This window comes from Sebastes fasciatus, chromosome 4, assembly GCF_043250625.1.
Source record: "Sebastes fasciatus isolate fSebFas1 chromosome 4, fSebFas1.pri, whole genome shotgun sequence".
Lineage (NCBI taxonomy): Eukaryota > Metazoa > Chordata > Actinopteri > Perciformes > Sebastidae > Sebastes > Sebastes fasciatus.
The window spans coordinates 25,662,945-25,685,148 of NC_133798.1; the positions used below are offsets into that span (position 1 = coordinate 25,662,945).

At 42.1% G+C, this 22,204-nt stretch overlaps 1 protein-coding gene across 2 annotated transcripts; it reads right to left on the bottom strand.

The window, feature by feature from the left end:
* Positions 1 to 480: 480 nt before the first annotated feature.
* On the bottom strand, positions 481 to 22,001 carry fam107b (family with sequence similarity 107 member B). Of its 2 annotated transcripts, none has more exons than XM_074633174.1 (4): positions 21,782 to 22,001; positions 5,868 to 6,039; positions 2,963 to 3,119; positions 481 to 2,027 (listed from the first exon to the last, which is right to left on the bottom strand). In XM_074633174.1, exons 2-4 carry the CDS (start codon positions 5,993 to 5,995, stop codon positions 1,908 to 1,910), a joined length of 405 nt encoding a protein of 134 aa, XP_074489275.1. In that variant the 5' UTR covers positions 5,996 to 6,039; positions 21,782 to 22,001; the 3' UTR covers positions 481 to 1,907. The 2 variants fall into 2 exon arrangements, with proteins under 2 accessions (XP_074489275.1, XP_074489273.1); XM_074633172.1 differs by lacking the exon at positions 21,782 to 22,001 and adding an exon at positions 7,270 to 7,445.
* Between the last annotated feature and the right edge of the window lie 203 nt (positions 22,002 to 22,204).

The window sequence follows — 22,204 nt, forward strand, 5'->3', positions numbered from 1 at the left end:
TTTATCGTTCTTCGTGGATATTAAAGGCATCTGTAGCGCTTTACTGCCCTCCACTGAGCTTCTTTGAGTTTTAACGGCAGCTGGCTTCCTTAGTGTTGAACAATACAATAAACAATTAAACTGATACATAGGTAAATGATACATATAAAGGAAATGATAATGTAAATATATCATCAGTTTTTTCTCTCCCCCACAATGTGTTAAGTGCACTGAAGTCCCAACACCACACAATACATGCCCTTCTAACCCTGTTTTTGTTCCAAATACTGTTCATCTAGACATTTCACTGTTGCAGTCTGTGAGAGAAATCATCTTCAGACTAAATAAACTGATCACAGCGGTAAGCTTTTTGATAGGCGTACTGCTTTGCTGTTATCTTTGCATCACGTTCCATTTAGAAAATAAAGACAGCTAATATTAGTTAGATAACAAACCCACGGACTCCGGCAGCACACAAAATAAAGAAAAATAAATGGAACGTGAGTGTTAAAATGATGTTTATTTAAAAGGAGATTCTGGAGAAGAACACACAGTTATGATGTTATAAATCTGCTTCTTCCCGTCAGAATAATAGCTGTCATCTCTTGGAGACCCACACACCAGAATTTTAGACCCATAATATTATTGCGTGCGATATTTAAATAACGACTACATGTGCACTTCAACATCCAAAGTTATCACAGTTCCTCACATTGTGTAACCATTTTGGAACGTGTGGCCTCATAGGCTAGTTAAATTGTTTTGCAGATATAACGACCACTTTAATTCAGATTCACTGATTTAAATTATCTATAGCTCCATTGTAAATAAAGACTGAATACTGAAGTGATAAAGTTCCAGGACGCTTATCAGAGTTGTTTCAGGAGCCACACGGATATCCCAAGAACTGCTAATCAATATCATTTGTGACAGGTGGCCTACATGTGTACGCTTCCTACCGAACCCTTTGTTTATGAAAGCACACGAGACAAGACTGACCAAGGCTTATTCTTATTGACCACCCTAACAAAAACTTAAATTATTTATTAAGTAACACTTTTATTCATACAAAACAACAGAAGATATAAAGAAAAGGTCACTCTCATGCCTGGGAGTTCTACTATTGCTCAAAATTGCATTAGCTGAGGAAATGGCATGTTTCGGAATAAAAAAAAGAAAAGAAAATAAAGCAAACGTGAGTGTTTCACACAACCATACACTCCCTTTGTCCTGTTCTGGCTTCATAAACTATGCTGTAAAACAAACTAAAATACAGAACGACTAAAAGTGTCCTCCCCTATACCCGGGCTAAAAGCTACAAACATAAATAACAAAAGCACATTTGTTTGGCTTTTACATTACACAGCTTCAAGAGTCCATCCAGTGTCCACTTTTCCTTATTTGATTCTGAAGATGAGAACAAAAAAAAACAACAACAATAACAACATCGATAACAGTAAAGAGAAACGACAGCTTGCTGTGGAGAGAGGAGTGAAAACAGAGGGGATGAAAACTCCTGTGTGTGTGTGTGTGTGTGTGTGTGTTTGGTTGTTTTCTCCATCAGAGCTCATTGGAAGCTTACTCGCCCTTCGCTGGAAGGCGTTTCAACATGTAACATGTCTGTGTTAGGTCCCTCCTGCAGGGGGTGCTGTATGCTGCTGGATGGGTGCGAGGAGCAGAGGTGAGTACTGGCGGTCCTTGGCAGGCAGACAGAGGGGGGGTCTTTAGTCTGTAAAGTCTCTCTCCTCACTGTGGGAAGGAACAGCTAGGTCGGGAAAGCCAGGAAGTTCATCTCGGACCACGGTCAGGTCACCACCGTGCACCACAGACAACATACTCTCTCTCTCTCTTTTGTACACACAATCCCGAAGTCTCTGTGCCCACAAACACGCGCACAATCAGCCAGACCCAGACACCCCTGCTGGTTTTTAGGTGGTCCGTTCTTCCCCGTCGGTCTCCTGCTTGGTCCTGCGCAGGTTGCTCTTCATCTTCACAAACTCGGGGGTGTTCTCCTGTTCCTCCTCATCTTTCTGTAGCTCCAGCTCCTGCTGCAAGAACACAGACAAATTCAGAATAAACTAATGATACAGGTGATAATCTGCAAATATGCCTGTCAAAGTTAATGTGATAACGGATTAACGCAAAATCGCTTTAATGCCACTCATTTCTTTAACGCATTAAGGCGACTTGCGATTTTTAGGTTGTAGCAGGCTCAGTTTTAAAGCTAGAGTGAAGATACTGGTATCATATGAAGGAGAAAGAAAACCTGGTACCATTGGTACCAACCATGTCATACTACCTTTTAGCTTAGGAGGCTAAATAATGCTCCAAACTTATACTAAATTTAGGCGAGGAAAAACTGGATGGCCATTTTCAAAAGGGGTCCCTTGACCTCTGACCTCAAGATATGTGAATGTAAATGGGTTCTATGGGTACCCACGAGTCTCCCCTTTACAGACATGCCCACTTTATGATAATCACATGCAGTTTTGGGCAAGCCCTAGTCAAGTCAGCACACTGACACACTGACAGCTGTTGTTGCCTGTTGGGCTTGAATTTGTCATGTTATGATTTGAGCATATTTTTTATGCTGAATAAAAAAGTACCTGTGAGGATTTCTGGACAATATTTGTCATTGTTTTGTGTTTTTAATTCTAATAATAAATATATGCATACATTTGCATAAAGCAAGCATATTTGTCCAGTTCCATGTTGGGAAGAGTATTAAATACTTGACAAATTTCCCTATAAGGTACATTTTGAACGGATAAAAAATGTGTGATTAATCGCGCTTAACTCTGGACAACCATGCGATTAATTGCGATTAAATATTTTAACCGATTGACAGCTCTATCTGCAACATATATAAGATGCAAACTGTTTCAGCTTGTAATGTCCAGTCTTTGTTTTCTCTTGTGATCAGATGCAGTAGGAATGTGCAAACTAAGTACTAAAGTGTCAGTTTATGCTTTCAATCATTTACCTGCTCTAGTTTCTGTTGTCTTTTCATGAGCTCTATTTCCAGGTCGCTCCTCTTTTTGTGGGCCTCCTGCTCCTCCTTCTGGGCCTTGAGAATTTGCTCCCTCTTTCTCTTCTCCAGAACCTTCTGGAGCTCCGGTTTGTTCTGAGGAGCCAGACCCCTGTGCAGAAATCAGTGACACAGCATGTTACTAAAGTAAAGCTTAACGGACAACCTCAGACGACACCACAGGGTCCCACTCAGAGGGAGATTAGCATTCACATTCATGCGTAACAGATGATGACCGTGACCTCATTCTAGTTTGACGTGCAGATCTGTATTAGATTTTCTGGATTAAACATCAGTCAGTCGTGTTTCAGGAAAGTGTTGACTTTGAGCCCAATCACAGATTGTTCCACATTTTTGAATCTCTGCGTGTGGTGGTAGCCAGAATTGAAACAGACTTTAGAAAAGAGGGTTGAAACCTTTTATTTCCCTGTTCTAAGTACCAAATACAATCCCAATATATCAACCCATATCTTAAACTATCTAACACAGAACTGTTCCTCACATGGAAGAGCTGTCTTGGGGTGATAAGTCATCGGGAAACCAGAGAGATTGTTACACAACTGCCTGGGTTTGTGCAGTAACATTCAAACAGGGACATCTTAATAAAGTGTGAGCGTGTCTTGCGAGGAAGAGCAAAAATACCAAATGTTACGTAATGCTCCAAACTCCTCCAAATTACGAGAGAGCAGGGCGGGGGCTGAGGATAAGGATGGGAGAAGAAGTTACTTAAGACAGAGGGGAACAGAGATGGGTTGGAGTCAGCTACGAAAGGCAGTAGCCAATAAACAGCAAAGCCCACAAAGGATTAGGGAGGCACAACAAAGTGCCACACAAGAAAGAAAAAAAAAGTCAAGAGCAGTGAAAGGACAGAGGCTATCCGTTGGTCCAATCTCCATGCCCTTGATTATTTCATTAATTCAATTTAAAAAACGTATTATCCAGATTGCTTTACTCTCCTTGTGGTTACTATTTTTGCCTGACTCTGCACAGGCTGCGTCTGTTTTTCAAAGCAAACACAGCGTGCCTACCTGACTGCAGTTTGGCAACAACAACAATGTCTTAATTAAATGCATTATTAAATCCTGAAAAGATTGCATAACCGAGCCCCCGGTGTTCCAAGAGGGAGTGGGAGTTAATTTACAACAAGGCCCTACTTTTATCTCAAGTCACCGCTGCAGTTAAATGTCCTGGCTTTTCCTGACGGCGAGGGTCTTGTGAAAGCACTTAGCGGGCTGAAGCAGAGCACAGGGCAAAAGACGGTGATCGGGTCGGGCTGTTTTTCGAGCACCACGCGCAGAAAGGGAGGAGGGTCAAGGTCACTGAAGGCAATAAGACAGGCTATAAAGATGCCTACTCCGCTCTCCTTTCACTGTTGGCAATGTTTACATAATCACCGACCCTCCTCTCCGTGACCACCCCCCCTCCCATGAGTGCACACCCTCTAGCAGACTGGGAAGAATGCATGTTCAAAATCCCACGCATCAATACCTCCATCTGCGCAAATGCTTCACCAGTGTTGGTGGCTGAAGTTCTGAGATTCCTCTGTTATATACTGTATGTGTGTGTGTAGGACGAGTCACCCCAGCTAAGGTAGCAACGGCAGAGAAAGGCCCTCAGCGAGAGACTGTTTTGTAATCTTGATTACATAACACATTTTTTTCCTCCTCTTCATGGAGCCAATCCATCCATCCATCCATGCATCCACCCACCCCACCCTCCCCACTCTCATCGGCATGACTAATCCACTATGCATGCAGGCGAGCTTTCTATACTTTCAGTACACGATAGAAAACCCAATCATAACAAGTCTATCCCCCCAAAAGCCCTCTAGATTTATCTCACAGACTTCCACTGATACTCCAGGACATTCTCCGTCTAGACAACTAGAAACAATATTCTGCAGCATTTCTTTTTTTTCTATTTTTTTATTACATTTCTTGTACGGCCTCTTCCCCCGCATCATTCATTAATGTCCTGCCTCCATCACAACAATAGCACCTCAATCTTTGACCTGTTTAGGACAGAGCATCGCCGCTGTGATGTAACAGCTGTCAACAGCATGTGTGTTTACGTAGCTATTAATAGCTCAGGCACAAAGCTGCTGCCGCCACTGTTTGGTGAGAGAAAATACATTTAGTGTCAAAAGGGTGATCACAGGCCCCAGTACGCATGTGTGTTATTCACACTGATGCATGGATGCTCACACAGGCTGCATTAAATCCTCGGTTATATGATCCAGTATTAATATCAGCAGCCAGACCAGGTTTATCCCAGTTCACAGTATATCTGTGTGACCTTTACGTAACTAATTTTTGACACGCGAATGCACTTGGGGTTTTATATAATAGCTCCCTATGAAAGTTTTATATCCTGAGCTTTACATAATACCACTGCTGGAGGTCGGACGGACCAGTGAAGTCAACTATAGTGACACACCGCAGAAGCATCAGTACAGTCTGCATGGATACTATCAGACCAATTACAAGAAAGTAGCAGGGTTACTGCATTAACTCATCCTCCATTAGGAGCTAAATCAGCCTGGATCTGTATCGTTTCACCCCGTCTAAACTGGTTTGGATAGAGGCAAACGTGATATGGTTGCCATAAACAAACAAGAAGATGCTGATGATCCAGAAAGTGGAGGACATTAACAGAGCATTGCCATCCAATCAATTAATAAACCATTATCTTTAATCATATCATTCAATCTGATTTTATGTGCTATTATAAACCATGATTCAACTTTGTAAAATAAGAATCACTTCCTTAAATGTAACCTAGGAATTGCCATGTGTGTTTACAAGGAAACACATAAGAGAAGAGACAAAGGGAGGAATGTGTATTTTGAATGTCTCCTGACCTCTTCTGGTTCATGAGCAGCTCTCGGTGCAGGTCCTGGTGATTACGGGAGTTCTTGACCGGGTTGATCAGCTTCTTGGGTTTGATGAGCTCATCACAGTCTCCATCCAGGTAGTCGGGCTCCGCCATGACACTCCTCCCCGGTGACAGTGATAGACCAGGGTCACACGGATCTGAATGAATAGAAACAAAAGAAAAAGGACGTTCATTTAAGCCACTATGATGTGGGTTCGGATGCAGAAATGCAGCGGTGACAGAAATCTTCAAATCTGTGTTGCAATGAAACTTTTTTCAGGGATCTATTATCGCTCCTTTCAAACTGTGATATGAGCATCTGCCTGATCCTCTGGCACCGGCTCAGAGATTTTGAATCGTGATAGAAGGACGATGGGATTATACAATTGCTCACACTGAGTGAAGAGGAACATTTCATTCCCCTTTCAGAAACCTTAATGCAACATACTGAAGACATGAATCAGAACAGTACTGTCAATATATCTCAGGCACAGTTATATAAAAATTTCAGAAGTTGCAAATAGATTAGTAACCCAAAGGTTCAATTCAATGTTTCCATGACCTCAAAAATCGAAGTGATTCCTATTCATGAACCCCAAATAGGGCAGGGCGATAATTCAATATGATAATTTATCGTCTTTCAATGGAATCATATCGCGATGAACTCATATAGCGAGATATCATGATACACAATTACATTGTCTAAATTGATAACAAGCACATACTAACTGAAATTTCTCCGAAAATCTGATCATTTTGCACTGAAGTTCTTAATTACATGAGAAAATACTTTTCATTTGTGAAGTATTTAATTCACACAGGAGTGTAGGCTTTATCATGTGGTTATTTCACATAGACTATTTATTTATTTAGTTACAAGAAAACTGTCTATATCATGATATATATCTTTATCAAGATATGAAATGACCTATAACGAAATAGAAGATTTTGGCCATATCGCTCAGCCCTGCCTCAAAGTGTGGACACCCTGCCTAAATACGTTACAAAACCAAAGATATTAAGTATTTCACATGTATAGTATGCACAGTTTTTCTTCCACTTAGAGAAATAACAGTGATAAAGCAAGTTTGACCAATGTTCATCACAGGGTACATACTGTACAATAACATCAAAGTAAGTTTCTTTTATGGCAGCCAAGTTCCTCTGTTCCTCAGTCTGCTTTGCTCAGTAAAAATATTCCCACTTTCATCTCACTGACGGCTCACATGCTCCATTTAAAATAACAGATGATAAGGATTTTTTTTTTTTAAATGAACACATCAAGAGATAAAAGTTTTGATTTAGCACATGTAAGACTAAAACAGCAAAGTACGACACTTTTATCTAAAAGAAAATGCACAAAAAAATGCAGTCTTGGCTTAACTCACCCTGCAAATGAGGAAAGACGGGGTATCTGAACATTGTCGTCATCTCTGCTATTTTGATCCAGAATGTGTTTTTCAGAAAGAAAAAAAAACTATTAATAAAATTCGCTGTTCTGTTTGCAGAGCGTCACACAGTAGAGGTGCTTCGTCCTGCACAGCTGTCTGCTACTGAGCTGGTTGGAGTTCAGAGTCTCTTTTATAGCTACGCTCACACCATCTCTCTCTCTCTCTCTCTCTCTCTGTTCCCTCCCACTTTCAACGTATCATCATCTCTAGGCGAAGAACAGTTTATAACCTATTTTCCCCTAAATATTCTTCAATGCTTAATGAATATTCTTGCTTGTCACTGTATGGAATTTCATGGGATTTTTATCTCGTCGGTAAAATAGTCCCATATAGAATTGGTGACAAGAGTTCTTTCGAAATAGCAGTAAAATTTGCATAATAGTACACAAAATTATCTAATATTAGATAACAAAGTCACATGCATTTCTTCTCCGACGGTGAGGAATGACTCAGATTTATAAACAATCATGTTCTCAGATGCCTGTGTGTGAGTCTCTCCTGTCTGCGACTGAAAATATGATGATGTTTTGGATCCTGTGTGGGCCAATCACGTTCATCAGTGATACCAAAGATGCATTTCACTGCACGTGCTAGACACAAAAGGTGGGGGAGTGTGTCAGAATCAAAACATTCACACAGAGGATTGGTGTAATAAGTTGAAGACGCCACTAGAGGTCCATATTCTTGCGTTCCAGAAACTAAACCATGTCAGTTACATAACAAAGAAGCCTAAGATAAACATGGTTAGTGGCTGCTCACTGCAGAACAAAGAGGGAGAAATACCACATGATAAATACGCTTGATGGATATAATGGAATATGTTGACATGTGAAAATACTGCTTTTGTGATGTACACTCATATAGTGATGGGTAATCCCTTCTAATCTCAGATTAGTAACCTTTTAAAAAATGTGTTTACTAACTCATGTGGCCAACACAAATCTTAAAACGTACACAGTAAATCCATAAAATCAACATCTTAAGTGACACAAGTTTAGGGTCAAGTTTAGAAAAGAAAATATTCATGAACCTAAAAATGAAGACATTTTTTTTTACCAGTTTAGTTAACAAGGATTTCCATCCACATGCTACATCACTGCCGATAATGTTTGCCAGACACGGTGCAGAACACGGTGACAGTGTTTGTGCATGTGAGACGGCAGAGGTGGGCAGAACAGCTTGTGGCTGTATTCGGAGGGGGAGCTGTGTGTGAGCACACACGTGCTGTGTACATCAAAGGTGGTTTCTGTTAAAGCCGGCAGTAGGGGGTAGAGGAATTTACAGACTGGCAGTGTTGTCAAAGTGTCCGTTAGCTTAACACATCTGCTCCGACTTCCTCTGAACCCCGAGGGAGAGGGGAAGTGACAGGGAGTTCAAAAGAGACCTGCAACCTCAAATTGGAGCCCTGGAGACCCTTAAATTCTGCTTTATCACTGGTAGCTCTGCATGTTATAGTCAATGCCTTCTCATTTTACTTGAAAGCTATATAGATAACATGTTTCACTATCAGTTAGAAGTCCAACACCTAAAGAGCAATATACAGTAGATAACCGAGTTAACATGTTCCAATGTGGTCTGCTTTTAATGCAGCAGTAGGTAGAATTGGAGCAAATATGATTTTAAAAAGTTATTTTTTTAAAACGGTCACTATATCCTGACAGTAGTGAATGAGACAGGTAATCTGAAAAAAATCATGTGTCTCTGTGTCCTCCGGTGCTCCTAATGGCAATCTGCAAGATTTCACAGAACGGAGGAAAGCAACCAATCAGAGCCGAGCTGGAGCTCTGCCGTCTCTGAGCAGCTGTCAATCACTCACAAACTCCGATCAAATGGTCAAACTAGGCAGCGCTGATCAACTATGAATCGGTAGTCTGTTACTGTAATGCCTTTTCTAAAGCCTGAAAACAGAGCCATGAGGAGGTGCAGAAGTCTAGTTTTCTCTCAGAACACTTGAATTACAATATGCTGAAAGGTTATTATGGAATTTTTGCCAAATGATGCCAAAAACATTCTGCCTACTGCAGCTTTAACGCATAGTTGTGCCTGAAGATCTGTCCTTCTACATGTGTCTTGCTATATGTGGGTTTCAGTACTGTAACAAACACACACACATATACTGTATACACACATGCAGTAGTATGTGTTGATATCTACAACATTGTGCAACAAAACCCTCCAAGCATGTTGGTGTGTGGATAACGGTACACAGTTTTCAGGACAACACTTCCTGCTGTTCCAGGAATCCCATTAAAACAGTTTGTTTATTGGTTTTGGAAACACACCCCACAGACAACAGGCAAACACACACACACACACTCACAGATAATGAGCCTCTAAAAGACCTGAAACTCCAAGATGTCCAAGATAAAGAGCGCATCATTTAGAGTATTCAAAATGTCCAAGCATTTAGGGATAAAATGAGAAGGAAGTTGGTGAAAACAATGGAAAAGAAAGGAGCGAAACTGGGTCAGAGCAGAGGAGAGTCTAGGATAGGAGAAGAGGGAGTTGGCGAGTTGAAGACAGCTTTCCTCTGTTTACTTCACTCTCTCCCCGTCATCCTTATGACCATATGACTGTGATCTCATATGCTGTGAAATGTCACATTTTTTAATCTGCCAGCTACAGGAAATATGCGATCAATCATGCAAGACAAATGCCAAAAGAAAGCTAAGAAAGTAGCACAGAATGTTAAATCTACATAGAGGGTGAAACGTTTTGAATAATATATCATGCTCACACTCATACTTGTCTTTTGTATAACTGTGAAAAGAAAGTGTCTCTTTTAAGGTTTTAAAAAAAAGGGAGTAATTGGATAAATGAGTTGTGATAAACATGTTTGCGGTAGTCACTGTGTGTGTGTGTGTGTGTGAAAGTGAAAGTGTACCCCTAAGTGGCAGGTTGCATTAGAGCTGACAGATTGATAAGAGAAGGATAAGAGTGCCTGCACTGTGCCAACTGATTGCATCACCGCGGCCAGCTCCGCTATATGAGCACGCACAAAGACTTGCATTCATAATACGGACTCATTTCTCAATTTCCCCCCTCAACCGTCATCTTCGCTAAGTCGCCATGGAGACCTGCCATCACCCACACTGCATTTAGTGACACAGCATCAGGGACAGGAAGTAGCTGCTGCCAACCGATACTGACATCTTAAGCCTTCCAATGAGACTTACAACAACCGAAATACACTCCTCATAAACAGCGTTAAAGCGGCTGTAAGCAATGTTTTTATAACAACAATAGATCAAATGTGTAATGTGAAAGGTGGCACTCGTAGTGACGAACCAGTGGGCTACCTCTTGGTCTGAAAAGTGAAGCCAATGTGGAAGTGCCTTAAACTTGCATTGCAACTTGCAAGTCTGATTGTATAGAAGTCTATGAGAAAATGACCCTACTTCTCACTTGATTTATTACCTCAGTAAACATTGTAAACACGAGTTTATGGTCTCAATCACTAGTTTCAAGTCTTCTTCAATACGGCATGATGTTCATTTAGTAAATGATGGTCCCATCTAGAGTCAAGTAGACCATAAAGTAAGGTATGCTTTAGGGCGTGGCTACCTTGTGATTGACAGGTCGTTACTACAGCGTTGTCCGGTCTGAGTGTTTTCTGTGTTTTTGTCTTACAACTTTAACCCTTTCACAGTGTGTTTTCAGTTCATCAAAATTAATTATTACCTTTATGGTCGCCTGAAAATGTCTTATTCAGCGTTCAGTTGTACTTAGCTCCACCCTCTCGTGTCACTTCTGGTTGCAAAAAAACAACATGGCACAAATGTCGAACTCAAGGCTTCAAAATGGAAGTCAATAAACCAATGGGTGATGTCATGGTGACTACGTCCACTTCTTATATACAGTCTATGTGACGAACCCACGGAGAATTATCACCCGACTGTGCAGTTCACCTCAGCTTGACGGAGCTTCATAGGTTCTTTCAGCTCACCGTTTTTGTTTTCCAGCCTACAACTTTAGCGTTTTGGTTCCCTCTCGCCGTTCTTATAGCAGCGAAAAAGCTCAGATAAACCCACTGTATGCTACCTGCTCAGCACCAAACTGTAGACAAGACCAGCTGCTAAACATAGCAGGAGGATTTAGCAGCTAAAGAGACTGAAATCTATGCATGAAAAGCATCCTTTCTTCCTTGTCTAACCCAACAGTGAAGAGCACAGATGGGCAGAAAGACTAACGATGGGAGATTGGGTCGGAGAACCTAAATTGGCCATTATCAGCGCTTCTTATTTGTTTCACTGCTCGGAAGCAGACAAACAGTACTGTGAATGTTACAGGAAAGAGGAACAATTTAGGAAAGAAAGAGGTCGATAACTTTATGTTGGGATCAGTGCCAAGAGGGACAGACTGGGTAAAAAAAAAAAACGACATGGTTGAGCTCTCATGAGTCAACAGTGGCCTTCTTCCCGCTGCAGCCTCGAAAGACAGAGAAAATGAAGGCGAGGAGAGCAGCTGGTGGCCTGCTTCACCATCTGACCCCTCTGTCCTCCTCCAGAATACAGGCACAAACCATCTAGAGCTCTGCACAGAGTGGGGTTGGGCCGTTAGCTGTCATTGGCTGTGAACACATGGCTGACCACACCCACTCCACCATCAGCCAGCAAGGATTTGTTTTCCACAGTATCCTGCACAACGGTACGCAGGGGTCAGGCTTATGAAAACGGATTGATCAGCATTTTAGCATCCGGTTTGACATCTGCTGATCACGGACACTAACATGAAAAAGGGACTTGACTCATGGGTGTTTTTCATTGGTTAATAGGAAGCTCAAAGAGCAATTCCATGAGAATGAATACTAAACTAGACTTAATATGATTTTGGCCTTTGTATATTTCCTTGATATTAGCTCCAGTTTTGAAGAGCTGATGCACCAAAAGAAACTCAACACAAAGTTTAAATTGCCCATATTCTGATCACAGATGCATACTAAGGCTGTCAAAGTTAACGGAATAACAACTAGTTAACGCAAATTTCACACTAATTTCACAACCTGCGTTTTTTAGTTTGTAGCGGGCTCAGTTTTAAAGCTAGAGTGAAGATACTGGTATCATATGAAACTAGAAAACCTAAGGAATTCACTTCATACTAGCTTGTCATGAAGGAGGCTAAATATCGCTCCAAACTTGCGCTAAGTTTTGACAAGGAAAATTGGCATGGCCATTTTCAAAGGGGTCCCTTGACCTCTGACCTCCAGATATGTGAATGAAAATGGGTTCTATGGGTACCCACGAGTCTCCCCTTTACAGACATGCCCACTTTATGATAATCACATGCAGTTTGGTGCAAGTCATAGTCAAGTCAGCACACTGACAGCCGTTGTTGCCTTTTGGGCATGAGTTTGCCATGTTATGATTTGAGCATATTTTGTATGCTAAATGCAGTACCTGTGAGGGTTTCTGGACAATATCTGTTATTGTTTTGTGTCGTTAATTAATTTCCAATAATAAATATTTACATATATTTGCATATTTGCTCACTCCCATGTTGACAAGAGTATTAAACACTTTAAGGTACATTTTGAACATTAAAAAAAAAATGTGTGATTTAACGCGATTAACTATGGACAATCATGCGATTAATCGTGATTAGATATTTTTAATCGATTGACAGCCCTAATGCATACATATGTGAAAAAAAAACATCATCAGCTGGCTTTGAATCACACTCGCAGCATCATTTCATGTAACACTGAAGAAAAATATGTAACATTTCCTAGAGACTTAATTTACCATCCACTCTCTAATTCTTCCTTTTGTCCCATATAGTTCTTGTTGTTCACTCTCTCCGAGTCTTTTTTTTGGCTAAATCCTGTCTCGCAGATGGGAGGTCCACCCCTCAGGGGAAATTGCGTCATCAATACCCCTAAAGCATCCCCCACACCCCGTTCTTTCTCTCACATGCACACACCCTTCCCCCCCCCCCCCCCCTCTCACTGCATGTTACAAGCTGTACAGATCTGAGTGTGCGTCTCCTAGCATTTCTGTTAATGAAGCAGCCATTCAGACATAAATAGGGGAGGTGGCTCTAATTAAAGCACACAGATAGATGAGCATTTAACTGACAGCTGTGGGGGGGATGGGGGAGGGAGAGCAGGGGTGTGTTTGTGTGAGAGAGAAAGTGATAGAGAAAGTGAGGGAGAAGCAGAGAGTTGGGGGGCCTAGTGGTGACAATGAGCTCATTTCCCGGAAAGGCCCTGTGTGTACGTGGTCATTTACAAGCCTCCCCCGTGACGACACATAAATCATGCTGGGCAGCGCAGTGACGTACATGTGCGCATATTTCCAAAGCACAATAGAGACACACACTTTCCGGTCACTCGCACTTATAAACGCATTCAAAGTCAGTGTAAAATCCAGCCCACATACCCACAGCATTTGTTTTCAGTCTAGTGCTGTATGTGTAAACAACATGATGGGTGAGTTCCCCTCAGGAACAACTGACCTGAATGCAGCCAATAACATGACAAAACAGGAACACTGTCAGGAGCATGAACACGTTTCTGTCTGTACACACTGCTATCAATAGTTTCAATTTCAATTGAGTAAATAGCTCAAATTAATAGTTACTAGAGAGGATGATAGCGTGAGTAGCCAATAAAGATGTGATCTTAATCGAGTGCATTTAGACTACAAATGCATCGAACATTCAGAGCATTTGGCTAAAGAGGACTGAATTATGAGATGATCTGAGGGAGAAACAAAGAAAAACAGAGATTAAGAGGGAAATGCTTGGGAGTTTGGGGGTTGGGATCTGTTTTGTATTTCCTGCCTTGGAGTGGGGGTCTGGAGCAGAGGAGGAAGAGGGACTGGGGAATTCTGGGGCTTCATCGTGTACTGACCTCCGAAAGCACCCGCCCCGCTTCCACAATATGATGATGATGTCACTGGGGAGACGCGGGGCTATGGGAATGTACAGTCGGGGTTTTAGGGTTCATAAAGCACAGATGCGATGCACTAACGCCCACACAATGAAAGGATAATATAACACATAGTGCATCATGTGAGGGAGGCGAGAGCTGCTATGTGCAGTACTGTATGTGTGTGTGGATGTTTAAAACCCTGATGTCATTAAGGGAGAACTAGGCGGCTCTATAGACTGTCATGATGAAAAGTAAACACCCAAACTCATTACTACGCCTGGCAGCCAGGAGTTATATCATCTCTCTGGCTACCCAGTGTTTACTGTAAACACTGTTTTTGTCTTCACTTGCAGTTTGAGTAATCCCAATAACCTTTTTCTCTAGTTAGACCTGGACTGATAATTCCTCCGAGGCGAAACAGTGTTACCATTTCATAGTTATCTTTAAAAACAAATTTAAACAATCCGTATTTACTGTTTACTGTTGCTGGAGTATGGAACTTTTGTCTTCCTCTTGTGGCAGTGAGAGTAATTACACAAACACTGTTGACGCGTATGCTTGCAGGTGAGCTCGCCGCATCTCTCCCGCTCGTAGGAGTGTTTGTCCTCGCCGTCGATCGCTTTCTTTTTTTTACTTTAATCCTTCCTCTGAACGCAGTTTTTTTTTTAATCTGGAGCATCCACTCCAGGAACTTTTCTTGGACGCTTCTTAGGATTTTCCGCCATAGTTTTCGCCTTAATGGTCAGCAAATGCCACTTTGTTTCATGTATGTATCATAACAACAGCTTGTGTATCTGGCGTACTAGGTCTTCCGGTTTCCCTTTTTGAAAACAGACTACTGGCGCCTGCTGGTGTGGAGAATTATTTCCTCTCACGCAGGCGCAGAACGTACGTGGTAAAAGGCCGTTGGCTGTAGTCTTTGCAGTGTGTTCAAATGCAACTTGTCAGCCAAGACAAAGGCGATGTGAGGGGACGCAACAGTCGGCCTTCATCGCCGCTAGTTCTTTGATGTCGGCTTGGTGTGTCTGGACCTTGAAAAACGCATCCCCGGTGCACCAGCGCGGGAAAGTCACCACATACACCAGAGACCACAACCCCGGTAAACTGCGAAATACAGAGAGCTCAAGCTTAATCAGCATTGAGAGAACTTGTCTGGCCAGGGCTTGAATGTAACGGATGTTCATTTATATGTAAAAGTCCCGCACTAAAGGTTAAACCTTCCCATTACCCAAAGGCCTTTGTTGTGCAACTTACATTGTAATTTTGTAACTCTTCTTCTCATGTCAATGTTTTGCACAAGCAAGTTCTTGTTCTCCATTTTTAAAAAGTGAAAAAAAAAACAGCATATTTATCACTTTGACAGCGATTATATGCACAATGCTAATGTGATTCCGGGGTCTGGTCAGAATCACAATGTTGTGATTTTGGCTTGGAAACGGTCGTCTCTTGTGGCTGTAGTTCTTCAAATCTGTGTCTGTGTTACTTTCCATCCCTTTTCGTGTCTGTGGGATAACCACATTTGTTCTCATCTGACTGCAATGCGAGTCTGACTGCTTCCATATCTGGCTTTTAAGAGTTGATTACAACGTGACCAAGCATCCACATCTGTTAGTTGACATGCCCCAACGGTTTGGATGAAGAGAAACTGACATTTTTTATTGTTAAGATGATGTTGCACAAACCGATCATGTTAATCTGTGATGTCCCTCCTTTGAATTTGAACATGCCTGCTGTGTTGACAGTTTGTGTCCAACACTGACTGAAGTTATTTAATGCGGCGCCTCATGCACGGTCCTGTTGCCACACGTTGTGAGCCCGGGGCTGAGGCAGATTACAGAATGAATGGGGTGGACTGAAAAGGCACAGACACCACTTTTGAGTCACGCTGTGGGAATGTGATGAACCTGCAAAGTGATTATTGCTTCGGGCACACAAAAGCATATACATGTAGGGGCACATACACACACACACACATAGCCAGAGACCTATGGTGCCTTCAAATGAAACTCGTGAGCTCGGGTTTACAACATGGAAAGTCAAGTACATGATATTCGTGGCGTTCAAGTGGTTAAGTCGTGAGAACGCCTCTGCTAAGCAACGGCAATAACGTTACTGTCAGCGTCTAGAAGCCACAGAGGCTAATAATTTAGCAAGCTAGCAAGTGGGTAACATAATGCAGGAAATGCAAAGGAATAAGATGAGGCTGTTGGGAATATCAACATCTTCCTCAGACATATTATACAATTATGAAGAAAAACAATATACAACTAAAATTACAATTTATTAACTTGTTATGCACCGAATGATTAACTTCCAAGGCCTCCGCCATTTCTGACAACTTCAAAAAACACATCACAACTCGGAAACTCAGAGCTTTCAGAAACTTTCCACTAACAAGGTGGTGAAGACGACAAGAGGGGAGCGTTCATATGGACTCTTCTAGTGAACATGGTCAACACCACCACATTTGAAGGCACCACTATATTCACACACTGACATCTTTGAGTGACAGAAACATTTGGATGCACGCCATCCTTTAAAAAGGTTAAAATCAAAGTGCTTACTCGCACCAAATTCTGAACACATGTCCTGAATAATTGGTGACGGGGGGGGGTCACACCTGTCAGTCAAATACAAAGGGCTGGTCTATACTCTCTCACAGCTGACACTGACACATGGTCCTGTATGTATATGTATAGGCCTTATGAGAACAGGTGGACTGAGACAGACGCACAGAATCCAGATGGTTTTGCGACATAGACACACCCTGAGAAGACAAATTACAGACGGAGCACAAGCATGTTTCATGTGGCTCCTCCTCACTGACATGTAAACATATACTGCACATTCCTCCTCACACACACATCTCCCTTCTAAACGCAGCTCCAATATCTGTCTCCTCAGTGGCGTAAAAGCCGTATAGTTAAAAAGCCGCAGCCGGTTTGTCTGGCTCAGCAGTGTGAAGTTGCCGCTCAGTCATAAAAAGGAGGAGTCTTTGTTATGGCTCTGCTGTCTGTTCCAGTTCCAGATTCAAAGCTTTGTGCTTCACTGCTGCTTTTTCCTCATGGAGTCAGAGTGACGTCCCTCCTCGCCGTCTACTGGCTGAGCCCAGCTGGGAGCTCAATGCTCATTGGCTGGGGGGCACACCGGGGAGGATTTGGGAGGTTCTCCTTTGTTTACATGCTGGTAGAGAAAACCCCAATAACAACTGTTACCTTGGGCAACCAGACAATCTACAGTTAGCCAGACACACACACACACACACGGGGGTGCAAGCTGATCGTGCAAGAACGCACATGTATAATGAGGCAACCAGGTGTCCAAAAGCAGGCCAAATGAAGTGTCTTTGTTCTCTCTGATTCTATGCTTGACATTACTCAAAATACACACTGTATACATGCATATTTTTAGTTGGGATAGCAATCATGTGGTTTCATTGTCTCGTGAAACTTCCCTGTATACATTCTGAAAGCCTTCAGGCTGTAACAGAAAGAAGTGTCTCTGTGCCTCCGTGGGCGTATGTTCCTGTTTGTGTTTGTAATAAGACAGGATCATATATCTTGATACTGACTTACAAAGAGCTTAATCCAATTCATGCAGCTCAGACTCCCGATCTCTCTATACTTCAACCTATAACAAGCAGCAAGGAGGAAGGCATTTAGAGTCTGTGTGCGTGCGTCCGTGTGTGTCATCCATTCTCCAAGACTACGCAAAGTGGTCGGCACAGTAATGGTGCTTTATTGTGATTGAAGCTCCAGCATAACAGCAGGAAAATCAATGGGATTCTTTGAGAAGCTGAGTATCTGTAGGTGTGTGTGTGTGCGTGTCTCTGTTTTAGTCTTTGGTACGTATATCTTATCTTAAATCAACATCAAGTCCTGAGCCTGCTCAAATACATGTAAGTCAAGCTGGAACATGTCTGACTTTTATATGAACTGACACACAACACCATGTTCCACACATACACCAACACCAGCTTTCTCTCTGGAAACTTAATACCTGAATCGTGACATCATAATCTAAAACCATGGCAACAAAACCACAGCACAGTGTAAACAGATCCTTTGTCCTGTTGTAGGTTTCTGTGATTGCATCACTTGTGTGTTCATTGCATCATAATAATTCATTCAGCCTGCATGGAGAGGGACAGTAGACCATCCAGTGTCTTTCAAAAACTGGCAAAACAGATTATAAACCAAGCACCTATTTATTAGATTAATAAATGCCCACTAATGATACCCATGCTCATATAAGGCTGCAATGCTGACTGGAATGTGTTGGCAGCACTGGGTATTAAGTTAAGTGCCAATAGCATCAAATGCTCTTTCAGATCTTCAGGGTTTCTCCTCTGGACATGTTTAGTCTATGGCTGCAAACCAACGATTATTTTTATTGTCAAGTAATCTGTTGATTATTTTCTATTATTAATTGATTAGTTGTTTGGTTTATAAAATGTCCAAAAGCCAAATTCTCAAGCCATGTTCTCACGATTCTGAAACTTGTGAGCTCGTGTTTACATGAAAAGTCGTGTACACAATAAGCATATTGTGTACACGACTTTTCACATAAACACGAGCTTCATTTGAAGGCACCAATATTTTTTTATTAGATATCCTACTGTACGCTGTTTGAATTTGGCAAAGTCCCGGCTCGGCTTGTATGTGTTTGTGTCAAGACAACATTGAACGCTACTGCATTTGTTTGGTTAAAAGTTAGAAGTAAGAAAAGATGATTCAGCATCAAAAGTAAAGTATTGAAAAAAGTGTTGTTTCATAAGCAAGTATAGCATTGACAAATTTGTAAAAAGAAAAACAATACCCAGCCATATGCTCATAATTTTAAATCATGGACAAGGGAACAAAACACTGCACAAATCAAAGTATCCCTGCAGGCTGGAAGTGGACAGAGTGGAAACAGGTTTGCTAAAACCACCAGGACTCCACTCTCAGTACGGAGTCCCTCTGAAACCTTCCTCTATGTTTACATGGCTCATTACAGGGGAAAAGATTTAAAAACATTTGCTACAAGGTAGTCTTTCACCGCGAGTGAACAAAACGTCTAGTAACAGAGCCTGATCATGAAACACACACACACAGCAATGCAGTGTGGATCTAAAGGATCAGCGCGTTCTGCTGAGTAATGAAGATTTTGTGCCCACAGACAGACCGACCAGCAGGACTGTGGCAGATAATACTGTCAACACACATGTGGCTGCCAGTTACCCCCTCCTGGACACACACACACGCCCATTCCAGACCCAAATACCTTGCTTTTCTTGAGGTCAGACTGAGTCCTTGACATGGACTCAGATTCTATAATGATACAGCTGAGAAACGCACCGAGAACCACTAATGGACACGTGCTATTATAGGATGGAAACTCAGACATTTCATTCAGATATTTAAATTCCTTTGAGTGCAATAATAATGGAGCAGAGCATTCCAGTTGTAACACCCACCACACGTACTCGCACACAGTGACAGCATCAGCGCTTACGGGAAACAGAAGACAGCAAGAGAGGCAAGAGAAACAGGAGGGAAGGAGGGGGTTCAAAGATCAGAAAACAGATGTAAATCGTTTAGCAAACTCCCCCCTAAATGACTAACACATGTGCAAGAAACTTTCCCCTCCCTACACACACACGTACACTCTTGAAAGCTCTGCACCTAGAAAGTATAACATCCTTCATTCATACCACCTGCTTTTGTCACTTCTCCTCTCACCTGATGAACCACAGTTACTTCACATGTCAGTCGCATTCGCCAGGCTGCTATTGCGCCACCACCCAGCAAACACACACACAAACACATTGGCTCGGTTCAGCCCTGTTTGTTTAACTGTTAAAGTTTGACAGCCACCCTCTGAGGCTTTTTAACAAAGTATATATAAGGCACTGTGAAAAAGAAATGCTGTAAGTTTAAAGCTGCAGTAGGCAGAATGTTTTGGGCATGATTGGGCAAAAAAAATCCATAATAAACTTTCAGCATTTTGTAATTCAAGTGTTCTGAGAGAGACTTCTGCACCTCCAACTCTGTTTACAGGCTTTAAAATATCTAGCCCGTGACGGGAGACTTTGGCCAATCACAGGTCATTTCAGAGAGAGAGCATTCCTATTGGCTGTTCATTCAACGGAGGCAGCTGTCAATCACTCAAGAACTCCGATCAAGCGGTCAAATTAGGCAGCGCTGATCAAATATGAATCAATATTCTGTTACGTTATTGCCTATTTCTTACCTCAAATGTTTTCAGAAACATCTTGTAGTGTACTGTTTAGCTGTAAAATGAGAAAGTTTGCTCTGGCTGGTGGGCGGTGCTTGGTATTTCTTCAACTGATCTCAACATAGCTGCCGGGTCACAAACTTTCTCATTTTACAAGATGTTGCTGAAAACATTTGAGGCCAGAAATAGGCCTTACAGTAACAGACTATTGATTCATATTGGATCAGCACTGCCTAGTTTGACTGTTTGATCGGAGTTTGTGAGTGATTGACAGCTGCTCAGAGACGGCAGGCTTCAGCTCAGCTCTGATTGGTCGTTTTCCTGCGGTCTGTGAAATCTTGGAGATGCCATTAGGAGCACTAAAGGACACCGGAGGTAACCGGGAGGACACCGGGAGGACACAGAGGCACATGTTGTTGTTTTTTAAGATTACCTATCTCATGCACTACTGTCAGGATAAAGTGACCATTTTACAAAAATAACTTAAATCGTATTTGTTCCATTTCTACCCACTGCAGCTTTAAGTCTTCTTACTGCCACATCATAGAAGTAACACATGCACCTCTTCTTCACATGACAGTTGGTTGTATATGCGCCCTGATGACAGCACAGGCCAGTGTGTCTGTCAGCTCTGCTCTGACTGAAGCCATGTGCTTCTTTGACGCAGACAGAAAGCATGTAGTAGTCATTGCTGTACACATGCACAGTCTTACTCACACAGGATGAACTCAGATACAGCTCATCATAAATCATAAATATATTCTGATGCTCTCACAAAATGGGCCTCATTTCAAGATTTAAGATTATCAATGGACTATGGTGACAAATAAGAAATATCAAAAAGAGATTGTAAAGCTCTCTGAGGCAAACAAGTGATTTTTGGGATGGATGAATAATTTTGATTTGGCTTAAAAAAAACATTATTTTTTTAGAAGAATTATGTACAACTGTGAACATAAGCACCCATAACATCTCCTCAGACACACTAGGAACAATAAAACCTGACTCCGGTCTTCTACTATTCTTCTCCCAGAGTAGATCCTGAATAGTATCAGTCTAGTGCTCTAAAGTAAACCTGCCTGTAGTCTGTACATGCTGTACAACAACCTCAACGTGTTTGCTCTCCACTGTCCCGTCGGCTACAGTCATGCGCCGCAACAAAAGAGGAGACAATGAAACAAGAGTTTGTGTTTTTTTTGCAATCTCATTCTCTCTCTCCTCGGCTCTTTTCTTTTACTTTCCAGTTGTTTGTTTTTAACCTAAAACCTGCTGCTTTCCTCTGCAGACAGTCCAGTTTAAAACGTGCAGCTTTTGTTAGTGAAAGAGAAAAACACAGGCGCTCCAGACGCACACACCTACCTCAAAGTCGACCCCGACGCGACTTCTCCAACTCGACTTGTTTAATATTTAAAAATGACAAAGTGGTTGAGGCCACATCAGTGCGTCTCCACTTCTTCTTCTCTGCTTTGAGGTGTGTCTGTCTGCTGAGACTCTGCTGCTTTAGAGAAACTGCTCAATAGCTGGAGAACACACACACACACACACACACTCACACACTCACACACTCTCAGTCAGGACCCATAGAAAATGTAAATTGAGGCTGGGTGGGAGGGATGGACTGCGTCACGCTGAAGGACTCCTCCTCCTTCTCTTCCTCCTCCTCCTCCTCAGTCTTCATCATGAGTGGGGACTCCTCGAGCGCAGGGCGGGGCGTGGATGGAGGGCACGCGCACCCACAAACACGCGCACACGAATACATAGATATCCATGTCATCCTCACTG